At 43.4% G+C, this 15,808-nt stretch overlaps 1 protein-coding gene across 8 annotated transcripts in view; it reads right to left on the reverse strand.

The window, feature by feature from the left end:
• Positions 1-311: 311 nt before the first annotated feature.
• The window catches only part of LOC129826434 (phospholipase DDHD2-like), a 28,049-nt gene continuing 12,552 nt past the window's right edge, over positions 312-15,808 (reverse strand). For 4 of the 8 annotated variants that reach the window (XM_055887157.1, XM_055887158.1, XM_055887163.1 and 1 more), the window contains 11 exons: positions 12,153-12,220; positions 11,035-11,154; positions 10,863-10,958; positions 10,510-10,704; positions 8,238-8,264; positions 7,436-7,591; positions 7,218-7,320; positions 6,869-7,075; positions 6,577-6,678; positions 5,218-5,383; positions 312-3,659 (listed from right to left, as the gene is read on the reverse strand). In XM_055887157.1, coding sequence (XP_055743132.1) covers positions 3,578-3,659; positions 5,218-5,383; positions 6,577-6,678; positions 6,869-7,075; positions 7,218-7,320; positions 7,436-7,591; positions 8,238-8,264; positions 10,510-10,704; positions 10,863-10,958; positions 11,035-11,154; positions 12,153-12,220 — 1,322 coding nt within the window. In that variant the 3' untranslated portion in view covers positions 312-3,577. The remainder of the gene's footprint in view (positions 3,660-5,217; positions 5,384-6,576; positions 6,679-6,868; positions 7,076-7,217; positions 7,321-7,435; positions 7,592-8,237; positions 8,265-10,509; positions 10,705-10,862; positions 10,959-11,034; positions 11,155-12,152; positions 12,221-15,808) is intronic. The other 4 variants (XM_055887160.1, XM_055887159.1, XM_055887161.1 and 1 more) reach the window with 4 other exon arrangements.

A 15,808-nucleotide genomic window follows, 5' to 3' on the forward strand; every position in this document is an offset into this window, starting at 1 on the left:
AAGAAGCCACAACACTGCAAATATTGACTCTTTGCATCAACTTCATGTAATTGTCAATAAAAGCTTTTGACACTTATGAAATGCTTGTAATTATACTTCAGTATTCCATAGTAACATCTGATAAAAATATTTAAAGACACTGAAACAGCAAACTTTGTGAAAATTAATATTTGTGTCATTCTCAAAACCTTTGGCCATGACTGTATATGGTTCTTAGTCTCTGTAGGATTCAATTGTAAACCAGTTTATATGAATAAGTCAATCCGATAGCCTGTCAAACAATGAAATAAAAAACACTTGTGACAAAAATACTCTTTTAAAGTTTTATTATGACATAAACAATATGTAAGCACACTGTATAGCCTATGCATGGTACTGGGGTTGAATTTAAAAAAATACATTTGGTAACACGACAGGTTTAATGCATTACAATGCTATATGAGCTCATTATAAAAACATCTTATCTCATAATAATCCTGACTAAAGTACAACTATTGAGTCAGTAAAACTATTATAATAAGGGCTCGAACATGCTTATATCAAGTATTAAAGTATACCTGTCAGCTTATATTAAATGTTATTAATATTATATTTTTGGGGCGGTTTGAATACACAATGTCACCAAGTGCAAAACTTGAGGTTAACAGAACAAAATACATCATTCGGGAGTAAAGCAGAGAGGATGAGTGCTCACAAAGCAGGGTTTAGGGGTCAGAGGGATATCTCACACAGCACATTTTAAGCAGGGAGTCAAGCTGCCTAATCAGAACCTCAAAGCCTCTTCTGTGATTGTAGAATGATTAGAAAACTAAGATCTATTGTTCAGCTAGGTCCTGTCCAGGGCGTTACATGTGGCTTGCTGTCGCAGTAAGCCACACCTAACACCCTGGACCAAAGCTATTGTTCTCCCCTCTGCTGACAGAGCTAGCTGGAGTGAGGAGGTCTATGGTCTAATTGGACCACAGTGATGATTCATGCCATGTTAAAGGACTGCAGGTTTGTTGCTGGTTGACTGACAGTGAAACCAGTGTCAGTGATACAGTAAGGACAGAAATGATTGGCACCCTTGATAAAGATGAGCAAAAAATACAATTACAATACTGAGCTATATTGTATGATAAAAAAAAGGGAAATGATATTATAATAATAATTAGGTGTGTGCTTATATTTGTCATATTTCACACATGTACAAGTGTAATAATAATATATATGTTTTTATCTAAAAAACATAGGGGTCAAAAGCATTGACACCCGTTTTCAACACCTTACTTTGCGAGTATTAAGGCATTGAGACTTTTTATTAAATGTTTTATCTGATTGGAGACTACATGGGGAGGGATCTGAGGCCATTCCTCCATACATAATCTTTCCAGATCCTGCATATCCTTCATCTTCTCTTATGGACTGCTCCCTTCAATTCAAACCACAGGTTATCAATGAGATTTCAATCCGGAGACTGAGATGGCCATTGCAAAATGTTGATTTTGTGGTCAATTACCCATTTTGTTAATCTCATAAAGCCTTTTAGAAAAAGGCTCAGTGCCATTATCCTCGCAAGGTGAGGTATTGAAAACAGGGGTATCCCAAGCATCGGCTGGAGTAGTGTAAAGCTCGCCGCCATTGGACTCAGTGGAAACGTTCTCTGGAGTGATGAATCACGCTTCGCCATCTGGCAGTCCAACTGGTGAATCTAGGTTTGGCGGATGACATGAGAACGCTACCTGCCCCAATGCATAGTGCCAACTGTAAAGTTTGGTGAAGGAGGAATAATGGTCTGGGGCTGTTTTTCCATAGTTCAGGCTAGTTCCAGTGAAGGGAAATCTTAACGCTACAGCATAAATTACACTCTAGACGATTCTGTGCTTCCAACTTGGTGGCAACAGTTTGGGGAAGGCCCTTTCCTGTTTCAGCATGACAATGTCCCCGTGCACAAAGCGAGGTCCATGCAGAATGGTTTGTCGAGATCGGTGTGGAAGAACTTGACTGGCCTGCACAGAGCCCTGACCTCAACCCCATCGAACACATTTGGGATGAATTGGAATGCCGCCTGCTAGCTAGGCCTAATCGCCCAACATCAGTGCCCGACCTCACTAATGCCCGTGGCTGAATGGAAGTAAGTCCCTGCAGCAATGTTCCAACATCTAGTGGAGAGCCTTCCCAGAAGAGTGGAGGCTGTTATAGCAGCAAAGGGGGGAACCAACTCAACTCCATATTAACGCACATGATTTTGGAATGAGATGTTCGACGAGCAAAATTGGCCCTAACCAGTTTAAAAAGGTTGGTTGGCACACACCAAGGGGGGGGGGGGGGGGGGGGGGGGGGGGGGTGATTTATACACACTCATAGAAAGAAAACAACCCTATCCCTTTTCTCCCCTGATACATACCTTCCTCTAAGATAAGTACTTGGAGGAAAAATGTCTTGTCAGTTCCATTAAAGATATATCATGCTATTTTTTTACACTCATTTTAATACTTAGCTTTTACATGATACAAATAAGTCCAAAAACGTAATTATCTATAGTCAGTCAGTTAATCTAGAGGAGTGAGATTATCAGAACATCACATTGCACTGGAATTATGGGTGGAGTACTTTTTATGGTAACACTTTAATTAAGAGTGACATGCAGCCTTCATATGCATGACGTAAAGAGTTGTAATGCCCTTTATAACATGATTTTCTAAGCCTTAAGCAGCATCTAAGTAAAGTGTTACCTTTTTGGTAGTCAAGTACGTACTGGTATACAACCTTCTGGAGACATGCACTAAACACACAGGAGAGGTATTATCATCCTGCATGATCTGTCGTTGTAAATGTATTATAGGACATGTCAAGTCTAAGGCAAAGTAAAAAGAAATGACCTGAAAATAACGTATATAAAAGTTATGATCCAGACATGATCAAACAGGATCTGATTCTTTAGAAACACACATGTTAAATGCAGTCTGCCCCTGCAACAGGAGGATCCAGCGGCTCAAACCCAGATCCTTCAGTGTGGTTTTAGGAAAATGGAAAACCAGTCTTCACTATAGTTCTCCCATAGAGTTGGGTAGAGGGATCACTTGGATAGTCTTCAATGTTGCTGCCCATGTGGTCACAGGACGAGAAATTTCAGAGATCGAAATGTACTTGAGAGCTCATCTCCAATGGGTTCTCCAGTGCTCTTCATGTCAGCTGGGACAGGTTTGGTTCTTCAAGGAACACTTCTCTGCCACACACACCCAGAGGCAGACGCCATCTGTCCGAGGAGGTGACTCAACGGTTTTGAGGCTCAGACACAAGGCATTCTGGGAGAGAGCAGTGGCTGCATGTCCCTTTTCATGTTGCTTTCATTACATTTTAGTAACTTATAAATAACGCTCTGTGTATGTATAAAGACTTTATAGCCCTCTGTGTGTTTATAAAGCCTTTAAAACTCTGTGGTTATTCAATATTTATATCTCTGTGTTTTTACTGACTTACTTGTCTTACTCCTTTCAGTTCCTAATAAAGCAAAGGGCCTCATCGGTGCATCTCCATGGAATTCATGTGTTGTTATTAAGCCTTTATACCGGTCTCTGTGTTTATAAAGCCTTTGTTATTGCTGTGGCTGCTCAAAGGCCACACCCAGTTTGTCGTAGATCTCCTTTAGCAGCAGCAGAGCAGTGTCCTCAGACTCCCTACACACACAGGAGAGACAAAAGAGTGACTTACTTGTGTGTATGTACTGACATGAATAGTGCATTCGGAAAGTATTCAGACCCCTTCCCCTTTTACACATTTTGTTACGTTACAGCCTTATTCTAAAATGGATTAAATAAAACATCTCAATCTACACACAATACCCCATAATGACAATTATAATTTTTTCAAATGTATTAAAAAATATTTAATTTACATTAGTATTCAGACCCTTTGCTATGAGACTCGAAATTGAGCTCAGGTGCATCCTGTTTCCATTGATCATTCTTTAGATGTTTCTACAACTTAATTGGAAGACACCTGTGGTCAATTCAATTGTTTGGACATGATTTGGAAAGGTACACCTGTCTATATAAAGGTCCCACTGTTGACAGTGAATGTCAGAGCAAAAACCAAGCCATGAGGTCAAAGGAATTGCCCGTAGAGCTCCGAGACAGGATTGGGTCGAGGCCCAGATCTGGGGAAGGGTACCAAACTATTTCTGCAGCATTGAAGGTCCCCAAGAACACAGTGGCCTCCATCATTCTCCCTAGAGCTGGCCGCCAGGCCAAACTGAGCAATCGGGGAAGGGCCTTGGTCAGGAAGGTGACCATCTCTGCAGCACTCCACCAATCCGACCTTTATGGTAGTGGCCAGACGGAAGCCACTCGTCAGTAAAAAAAAAAAAGCACGACAGCCCGCTTGGAGTTTGCCAAAATGCACCTAAAGACTCTCAGACAATGAGAAACAAGATTCTCTGGTGAAACCAAGACTGAACTCTTTGGCCTGAATGCCAAGCATCACGTCTGGAGGAAACCTGGCACCATCCCTAGTGAAGCATGGTGGTGGCAGCATCATGCTGTGGGGATATTTTTCAGCGGCAGGGACTGGGAGACTAGTCAGGATCGAGGGAAAGTTGAACGGTGCAAAGTACAGAGAGATCCTTGATGAAAACCTGCTCCAGAGTGCTCAGGACCTCAGACTGGGGTGAAGGTTCACCTTCCAACAGGACAACGAACCTAAGCACACGCCCAATACAATGCATGAGTGGCCCAGTCAGAGCCCAGACTTGAACCCGATCTAACATCTCTGGAGAGACCTGAAAACAGCTGTGCAGCGACACTCCCCACCCAACCTGACAGCGCTTGAGAGGATCTGCAGAGAAGAATGGGAGAAACTCCCCAAATACAGGTGTGCCAAGCTTGTAGCGTCATACCCAAGAAGACTTGAGGCTGTCATCGCTGCCAAAGGTGCTTCAACATAGTACTGAGTAAAGGGTCTGAATACTTATGTAATTACAATATTTAAGTTTTATTTTTTTATAAATTAGCAAAAATTTCAATAAACCTTTTTTTGCTTTGTCATTATGAGGTATTGTGCGTAGATTGATAAGGGAAAAAAGATATATACATTTTAGAATAAGGCTGTTACGTAAAAAAATGTGGAACATGTCAAGGGGTCATTGGCGTCAGCTAATGGGGATCCTAATAAATCCCCAAAATCTAAAGGTATTAGCATTACACACACAAGGGTATGCACACACACACAGGTACTGACCAGTAGCAGAGGTGGGACTGGATGGCAAACAGATATTCGTTGAAACTCTCAATGGGTGCCTCCTGCAGTACATAGTCTATCCTCCGCCCTCCATTCAGCATCCCCACCTTCACCTGACGCCCCCTGTCCTCCCCCGACCCTGGAGACTCCGCCTCTTCATGCACACCTGCAGGGTCAGAGATGGACCAATCACACAGAGGCAGACGGACTCCTATGTCCAGTCCAGAAACAACTCCTAGCCCTTACTTGCCATTTGCAGATATGAAAGGACTGGAAAATAAAATCCTAAATGATGCCGGCTCCACCTAGACTTCTAATACATAGGATTAGTGAAGTTTCTGCCATTTTGCACACACAAATCTGCAGATGATGAAGCTACCTGGGAATGACAAGTGTTTCTGGGCCAGGTAAGTGACTCCTGTTTGAAGGGAAGATAACGAAAGGGAGGGGAGATTGCTAGAAATTGTGGAGAGAAAGTTAGCGAGGGGAGTTGAGTTGAGTGTGCATAGGGAGTGAACGAGTAGAGTTTGAGAGAGGAGTTAGTGAGTGGGGTTAAAGAAAAATAAAACTGAGCTTCAGGAAGCAGCAGCCACTTGGAAAAGTCAGGCAGTCTATCAAAGCTCTGGGAGGGGCCCGGTGCATGGGGGAAGGGGCTCAGAGATAACAGGGCAACAGGTGAGATATGCTAAGAAGAGAGTGTTTAAAAGGCTTGATATGCTGAGAGAAGAGGGAGGATAATAACACACTACTGAAGAGCGTGAGCTGTGAGACACTGCATCAACAGAACACATCCAAGGTAAGATGGATACTTTCCTGAAGACAGTTAATGCTATTGATTTAACCACACTGTCTACAGTTTCATTATCTAGTTTTAAAATCAGTCCATAGATATCACTGAAATACTCTTGTAACTAGTCTGTCAGAAAATACTGCTTTAGCTAGTAGTAGCCTTAAACTAAATGCTTCGAGGCCCATATCAGGCTTCAATGTCCAGGTAGGAGGAGGAATGCACAGAGGAACTCCTCGACTTCCTACATGCACGGGACCACTGGGTAGCGCACAAGCTCTTCCACAACGTCAAATTAACTTCTCCATTCTCCGTCAATTCCAGTAGTAAATATTAGGCTATTTCATCCAAGTTCAAGACAAAATATCAGGCCAAATATCAGGCCATTGTTGCTACAAAAAGTTATATTACCATGTCTGTGCGTGCACACAGGCGACTATGTCTCTCTCTCTCTCTGACAGAGGGGGGCGCTGTAAGGAGTATTCTCTGTGTACAGAGTTCTGGGCTGCAGCTGACAGTCAGACCACCCATACAGTAGATCATTCTAGCCTCCATATCTCCTGGCTTCTTACCTTGGAAGTAATGTAAGTGAAAGGCTTTGGGCCACTCCAGAATTTTAGTCCACAAATCAGCCTTACTCTTTTCCCTCACAGCAGCGCAGGCTGCCGCAGGGGCTAGGGTCAGGGGTTAGGGGTCAGGGTAAAGGAAAGAACACCAGAACAGCAGAGAGGAGAGGAAAGGGAACATGCAGGAGACAAGGTTAGACATGTAAAAAAAAAAAAAACGCTCACACGCTTCAAACATGCTGAGGACTGGAAGTTAATGGTTATGTTAAAAGCCTTAAAACTTGGGGTATTAGCCTACGCAGAGCAGTAATGCACTGACACTGTGTGTGTGCATATGTGTTACTCTCTGTCTCCTGCAGGGATCTCTCTGCTGTAGTTTCTCCATCCTCCACAGGGGGCAGTGCAGCGACAGGCATTCGGACCAGAGACTGCCAGGCAGTACGAAACGAGCCGAGAACGTTATTCTTCAGATCAGTACTCATCCGCGTCAGACTCTCTTTCAACTCTAGAGAACACACACGTGCACACACACTCCAAATGTTATTATATTTCATGTCATAAGGCTTTTCAACACCACAACACATTACAGACACAAAGATGAATTCTTTAACAGACGTATTGATAGAAAAATAGGTTGATATCCATACCCAGGTGCATCCTCTTGCGGCCCTTGTGATGTGGGATCAGCATGGGCTCTAGGTCTGACTCAGACACAATCATGGGCTCAATCCGATAGGCCACAGGGTCAAACTTTAGAGGGAGAGAGAACAAGCCATGTCCCAATAAATCGGATGTGTGCACGTATGTGGGTGTTATATTATACAAATCTCAGGCAGGCAGGAATGGTGTGTATGTGTGTGCTTACAGGGTGGTATATGTTATAGAAGTTCTTGCAGGTGGGAAAGGTGTAGTTTGGGTCGATGCGTTTGAGTCCACGGACGGTCAGGAACATTCCAATGGGAGAACCGAACGCAAAGAAGGTCTGAGGATGGAATGCCAGCTGGGGGTAGTTAATGGACACCTGGAGAGAAACAGGGAGGGAGGGAGGGAGAGTGAGAGCGAGTGTGGGGGGTTTATAAATCACGTGTATATTCAGCCCAGAAAAAACCAAGGCAATAGGCTTGAACAGCCCAATAGAAATCGATCCCATGCAAAATGTCAACATTAAGTGATAATACATGGGTCAATACAATATAGTGAAAAATAACGACCCAATAACATTCATACATACATACATTCAACATGGGTGCAAAATGTTCATGCATCACAACAAGCCAGCAAACATTGACGGCAACACAAGGTCTGGGAACCCTCACAGCAGCTAGCAGGAAACCATGGAGATGAGGACTCACACAGGCATGAACAGTGGATGTGTTCATGTACATACAGTATGTATCCTGGTAACAGTGAGAGTCCTATATGGAAGGAAGGGTGGAATGAGAGATTTGGACAGTAGAATAGATCTTTGAGAGAGGCCTGACAGACTAGATGACCTGTCACATTGGTGTTGAGGTTAGGGGCGGGGCTGGAGTTCTTTCTAAGGATACATTCTAATGCTTTCTATGAGGATAGGAGCATAAGAGGAAATGGAAGAGGAAAGAGAAGAGAACTGGTGTTGGGAACCACAACCAACAGCATGTCCTGTATAGAGAGACAGTGTGACAGACCTGTCCCTTGGCTATGCCCCCGTTGGTCTGTCCAGGCAGGCAGAGGGAGACAAGCAGGAGGGCTAGTTAGACCTCACAGTCACTTTTACTACTACTACTACTGCTGCTACAACACCTACTACAACTACTGCTGCTACAACTGCTGCTGCTGCAACTACTACAACTACTACAACTACTGCTGCAACTACTACAACTACTGCTGCAACTACTGCTGCAACTACTACTGCTGCTGCTACTACAACTGCTGCTGCTACAACAACAACTACAAATACTGCTGCTACAACTGCTGCTGCTGCAACTACTACAGCTGCTGCTACAACTGCTGCTGCTACAACAACTACTGCTGCTACAACTACTGCTGCTACAACTACTACTGCTGCTACAGTCTACTGCTGCTGCTACTATTACTGCTGCTAATACAGTCTACTGCTGCTGCTACAACAGTCTACTGCTGCTGCCACTACTACTATTACAACTACTGCGACGACTACTACTAAAGCGACTACTACGGCAACTACTGCTGCTACGACTACTACTATGGCGACTACTACTAGTGGTGTTACGACTATTATTACTACTGCGACGACTGCTGCTGATCCGACGATGACTACTGCTAATACAGTCTACTGCTGCTACAACTACTGCTGCTGCTACAACTACTACTACAACTACAACAACTGCTAATACAGCCTACTGCTGCTACAACTACTACTGCTAATACAGTCTACTGCTGCTAATACAGTCTACTGCTGCTGCTACTGCTGCTACTACAGTCTACTGCTACTACAACTGCTGCTGCTACAACTGCTGCTGCTAACACAGTCTACTGCTGCTGCTACTACTGCTAATACAGTCTACTGCTGCTGCTGCTACTACTGCTGCTGCTACTACTACAGTCTACTGCTGCTGCTACTACTACAGTCTACTGCTGCTGCCACTACTACTATTACAACTACTGCGACGACTACTACTATGACAACTACTAAAGCGACAACTACGGCAACCACTGCTGCTACTATGGCGACTACTACTACGGCGACTACTACTAGTGGTGTTACGACTAATACTACTGCGATGACTACTGCGACAGCTGCTACTGCTACTACGACAACTACTACTATTACAACTACTACTGCTACAGCTGCTGCAACTACTACTGCTGATAACCCCTACAACTACTGCTGCTGCTACAACTGCTGCTGCAACTACTGCTGCTGCTACAACAACTACTACTACACCTACTGCTGCTACAACAACAACTACTACTGCTGCTGCTACAACTACTACAACTACTGCTGCTACAACAACTACTGCTGCTGCTACAACTACTGCTGCAACTACAACTAATGCTGCTGCTAATACAGTTTACTGCTGCTGCTACAACTACTGCTGCTACAACTACTACTGCTGCTGCTACTACTACTGCTGCTGCTGCTGCTACAACTACTGCTGCAACTACTACTGCAACTACTACAACTGCTGCTACAACTGCTTCTGCAACTACAACAACTACTGCTGCTACAACTACAACTACTGCTATAACAACTGCTGCTACAACTACTGCTGCTACAACTGCTGCTGCTAATACAGTCTACTGCTGCTACAACTACTACTGCTAATACAGTCTACTGCTGCTACAACTACTACTACAGTCTACTGCTGCTGCTACTACAACTGCTGCTGCTACTACAACTACTACTGCTGCTGCTACAACTACTGCTGCTACAACTACAATTACAACTACTGCTACAACAACTGCTGCTACAACTACAACAACTACTGCTGCTACAACTACTACTGCTGCTAATACAGTTTACTGCTGCTGCTACAACTACTACTACTGCTACTACAGTCTACTGCTACTGCTACAGCTACTACTACAACTACTGCAACGACTACTACTACGACAACGACTACTAGTGGTGTTACGACTATTACTACTATTAGTACTACTGCGACAACTGCTGCTGCGATGACGACGACTACTACTGCTGCTATGACTACTACTGACTACTACTAATGCTGCTACTACTACAACTGCGATGACAACAACTACTACTACAGCTCACACCAATCAGACAGGGCAGGAGAGGTGATGATACCTTGAGAGCAGTGTTTCAAGAGTAGAAAGTTAGTTGTCCCCGAGTTACCACTACTGCCAAATTATGACTGAGTTAGTTACCAATTAAGTCACCACAGAGTTAGTTACCACAAAGTACCACACGCACGCAACCCCAGGTAGGGTGTATGTGTCTTTGTGTGTGTGTGTTACCTGTCCAATGCCCACGTCGAAGTATTCGTAGTCAACGGCGCTGGTTATGGACTGGGCTCTGAGAAACTGCTGTTGGCGTGCTGACGCCCCTGGAGACTGGTTGCCAAAGCTAACCGTGGGAGAGGGGGAATCTTCGGAGGGGTCTGGAGGGGCCTGCAGCCCGGGGGCCAAAAGCACCGTTCCCTGCCGACCCTCCTACACACACACACACACACAAATGTGACAGAAAGAACAATAAATGAGAATGATAAATATCTGACGTTTGCAGCTGAGACTCAACTGCATGAAAGCGCGCACACACACACACACACACACACACACATACAGTACTTTGTGACCTTATGAACCCTGACCTGTAGGAAGTGTCTCTTCCGTATGAAGCTGAGGATCTTCTTCCTCGGTCCCAGAGGGATTCCGAGGTCTGTCAGGTCCGTTTCGTCACACATAGCCTGAGGGAAGACTGGGAGATTAGTGCACGCAGACAGACAGACAGACAGGCAGGCAGACAGGCAGGCACAGTCTCACCAGTGAGTCAAGGTCTAGGTCCACGCGCTGTAGTGTAGCCAGGTGCTCCTGGAGGCCCATTCTGCATAGAGCCTGCTCCAATGCATCACAGGTCAGAGGGCAGGGGTCACGGTTACGACCCTACAGGCCAGACGAGGGGTGTTATCATGTTATAGAACATAAATGAGAGTCATTACAGTCATACACTGTGATGTCTATAGCATTAACAAAGTGGCATCTAGACCTTAATTTCACTTTACAGCAGGATGTCTATCACCAAGAGGCCAACAGTTCCCCCTAATATAGAGAAGACATGAGCTATGTAGTACATTTACCGCACTGCTGTGAGATTGTCACGAGAATTTAATCCCAATGATTATAACTAACAATTATTTAAGCTTTGACCAATCCGAGTTTTGTAAGACCCTGGGTTTAATAATAATAATAATAATTAGGCAAAGACTCAGCTTCAGCAAAAGGTCTGTAAAGTTTATTCAGAGAATAAAGTCTAAAGTCCAAAATCCAAAGACATGTCATTTTATAACTCCCACCCACCAACTACTTACACACACACACACAGACAGTAGGTGGGCTGTATCTTTCCCCACAGTCCTACTTACACACACACACACACAGACACAAACAGTAGGTGGGCTGTATCTTTCCCCACAGTCCTACTTACACGCACACACAGACACAAACAGTAGGTGGGCTATATCTTTCCCCACAGTCCTACTTACACGCACACACAGACACAAACAGTAGGTGGGCTGTATCTTTCCCCACAGTCCACATTCCTCGTTTATCACTACCAAGTTGTCAGTTCCATGCCGTTCCCTCCCTCCCTAGATTAGAGGGACCTTGGAAGGGGCCCTCTTTCCTGTTGTCATTTGTTCTCTCAACTCTCACACCACTACACAGCAACACAATGGTCTAGTCACACATTATGGAATTATGACTACTAACACATTTCATACAATTATATGATTTCAGGGTGGAATCCTTTAGTCATTACTTTAAACATATAAATTCCCTTATCAGATTATAAAAGATCTCTGGTATCTGGAGCTTAGCTTGAGGTGTGTGTCAGTCAGGTATGTAATAATACTGAGTCTCTGTCATGGTAAAGACCTGGTTACCTCATCTCTGTCTGCCTCTCCTGATCCTGTCTTCTGATTGGTCAGCAGATCAAACAGGATCAACGAGCCTGTAGGGGCATCCGAGGTCATTCAATAAAAGGTCATGGGTCAAGATAAGCCAATCCTGTAAAAGATGTATGATTCCTACGGGTGGTGTTTCTAGACACTTGCATCATTTTAATGAATTCTAATTAGAATGGCTGTCAAATCATATTTTGAGGAGGACAGTTGACAAACTGTATCTATAAAGCCATACAAATGAAACCCTTGCCAACAACGTGTTTGGTCGCACCAACAAAACAAATGTATACAAAAATGTATATAATTGATAACGACCTTGCAGAATGTGACTGCATTCCATATAGAACCAGGCTAATGACTAGCCATATTTTAAATTAGTAGGCACTTGTGTTATTACAGCAAAGAAAAGAGACTTCAATAAAGTGCAAAATGTATTTACTGCAGATTTCAAAGTGCCATGTGTTATTTTCTGCTAAATCCTTTGGAGGGCAGAATTTGAAGGAAAAAAAGATGATACTAGATCCCAAAATGATATCACTGCAACAAAAAAAGAAAGCGGGGACAAAGACTGATTTCCCAAAATTTTGGGGAGGGTGTTTCGCTCTCAAAATAACAATGTTTTATAGAAAAACAACAAAATTGGATGTTCTAAGTCCACAACAACGCTTAAAACCACATCAAGGGACAATTTGAGGTCTGTGAAAAATCGGAGGAATGTATATATTTTTTGTGTAGACAACCTTTATTTCAGATGTGCACCAGCCAGACAGTTGGCTAGCGGTGTTTCTGCAGCACACATGCGATGGGAGTTCTCAAAACAAATGGCCACTTGATTGAAAAAATAATCATGATTCTGCCAAGTAGGCATAGGCTACTTTGTAGTTACCCTTTAATTGCCTTTCTATCTACCCAAAAAAAGGTTAGGCTATCATTAGCATCGCCATTACGGCTACACAAAGTGGTAGACATTTACAGTATATAGGCCCTACAGGCACCACACACAGCAGGGCTCGACATTCAGGTAAATCTGCCAGTGGCACACCAGGCCAGTGTCAACTGAAAGCTACTGGCCCAAATGGAAAAATCTATACTGGCCAGGGTCAGTATGATGCGTGTATCATTTTAATAGCAGGGGATTTTATCTTTCATTTGCGTGATGAGCAAGTAGCCTATACAGGGTTCATAAATACATTGGCAGGTCAAATTCAAGGACTTTTTCAAGCACTTAATTATAATTTTCAAGGACCTACATTTGATATTTAACTGTATTAACTGTTTTCACACATTTTATTACATTACAGTTTTATTGTAAAATTGATTGAATGCATTTTTCTCCTCATCAATCTACACACAATACCCCATAATGACTAAATGAAAACAGGTTTTTAGAAATACCTTATTTACATAAGTATTCAGACTCTTTGCTATGAGTTTTGAAATTTAGCTCAGGTGCATCCTGTTTCCATTGATCTTCCTTGAGCCGTTTCTACAACTTAATTGGAGTCCACCTGTGGTAAATTCAATTGATTGGACATGATTAGGAAAGGCACACACCTGTCTATGTAAGGTCCTACAGTTGACAGTGCATGTCAGAGCAAAAACCAAGCCATGAGGTTGAAGGAATTGTTTGTAGAGCTCCGAGACAGAATTGTCAAGGCACAGATCTGGAGAAGGGTACAAAAACATTTCTGCAGCATTGAACGTCCCCAAAAACACATTGGCCCCCATCATTCTTAAATGGAAGAAGTTTGGAACCACCAAGACTCTTCCTAGAGCTGGCCGCTCAGCCAAACTGAGCAAATCGAGGGGGGGAGGTGACCAAGAACCCGATGATCACCCTGACAGAGCTCCAGAGTTCCTCTTTGGATATGGGAGAACCTTCCAAAAGGACAACCATCTCTGCAGCACTCCACCAATCAGGCCTTTATGGTAGAGTGGCCAGACGTAAGCCACTCCTCTGTAAAACGCACGACAGCCTGCTTGAGGTTTTCAAAGAGGTACCTAAAAGGACTGAGAAACAAGGTTCTTTTGTCTGAAGAAACCAAGATTCTGAATGAACTTGAATGCTAAGCATCACATCTGGAGGAAACCTGGCCCCATCCCTACGCTGAAGCATGGTGGTGGCAGCATCATGCTGTGGGATATTTTTCAGCAGCAGGGACTGGGACACTAGTCAGGGAAAGATTGAGAGAAAGATGAACAGAGAAAAGTACAGAGAGATCCTTGATGAAAACCTGCTCCAGAGCTCTCAGGACAGACTGGGGCGAAGGCTCACCTTCCAACAGGACAATGACCCTAAGTACACAGCCAAGACAATGCAGGAATGGCTTCGGAACAAGTCTCTGAATGTCCTTGAGTGGCCCAGCCAGAGCCCAGACTTGAACCCGATCTAACATCTCTGGAGAGACGTGAAAATAGCTCCCGATCCAACCTGACAGAGCTTGAGAGGATCTGGAGAGAAGAATGGGAGAAACTCTCCAAATACAGATGTGCCAAGCTTGTAGCGTCATACCCAAGAAGACTCGAGGCTGTAATTGCTGCCAAAAGATGCTTCAACAATGTACTGAGTAAAGGGTCTGAATACTTATGTAAATGTGATATTTCAGTTGTTTTCTTTTTATACATTTGCAAAAAGTCATTATGGGGTATTGTGTTTAATTGATGAGGGGGAAATTCAATGTAATACATTTTAGAATAAGGCTCTAACGTAACAAAATTTGGAAAAAGTGAAGGGGTCTGAATACTTTCCGAAGGCACTGTACTTAGTTTTTACAGATTATTTTACATTCTAAAACGTCAGAATAATGTGGGCATTGCCTGACTAAATAGACATGCTCCCGACACAAACACAACTAATGAAGTCTGTCCATGTGGTATCTAGTCAGTCTTGCTATTTGAGATGTTGAAGAGATAGAGGGGTTACTGTATCATGTTTTAAAACGTAAAAGAGACGAAGAACCGGGTTCTGTTTGTAATGGAACACTTTGTATGGACAACTATGTTGAAGGCAACATTCGATGTCATCTTGCTCATAATAATCGCACATGGTTTTACGCCAACACACTAGCACAACACCCTTCAGTAGAAACGGCGGGAAACAAACGAAAGCACCTAACGTTACATCTCATAAAAACTGACCAGAAATGAAATCATGGAATAATTATATTGGAGCAGTAGAACTTTTAAATCGGCGACTAACTTCAATGACATTTCAAGGACCAAAAAGACTAGAGAAATGTCTGATTTTCAATACCATTATGAGTGAATTGTGCATGCAAATATTAAACCAAGACTGAACCTTTTAAATACCTGGCTTGCATACCCATTTTTGCCTTAGCATTTAGTGGTAGATAGTGATACTGTACCATAACTTGGAAAATCTTTCGTACGCTTTCCGCTGGCGATCTTTCCTCCACACAACAACCAGCTGTTTCAGGCTGCGTGCTCTCTCTGCCCGACAGACTATCTATAGCAGGTGTGAGCAATTTAAAATGGGCCACCAAAAAATCTGAACTCCTCACGAAGGGCCGCAGTTAATTTCCTGCAATTCGGCACATTTTGCCATGGAGCATAGAATTTTTTTGGCCCGTTTTATATCAGGTTTGCTGCAATTCTGCACATTTTGCCATGGGGCA

Source organism: Salvelinus fontinalis, chromosome 28, assembly GCF_029448725.1.
Source record: "Salvelinus fontinalis isolate EN_2023a chromosome 28, ASM2944872v1, whole genome shotgun sequence".
NCBI classification, from domain to species: Eukaryota; Metazoa; Chordata; class Actinopteri; order Salmoniformes; family Salmonidae; genus Salvelinus; species Salvelinus fontinalis.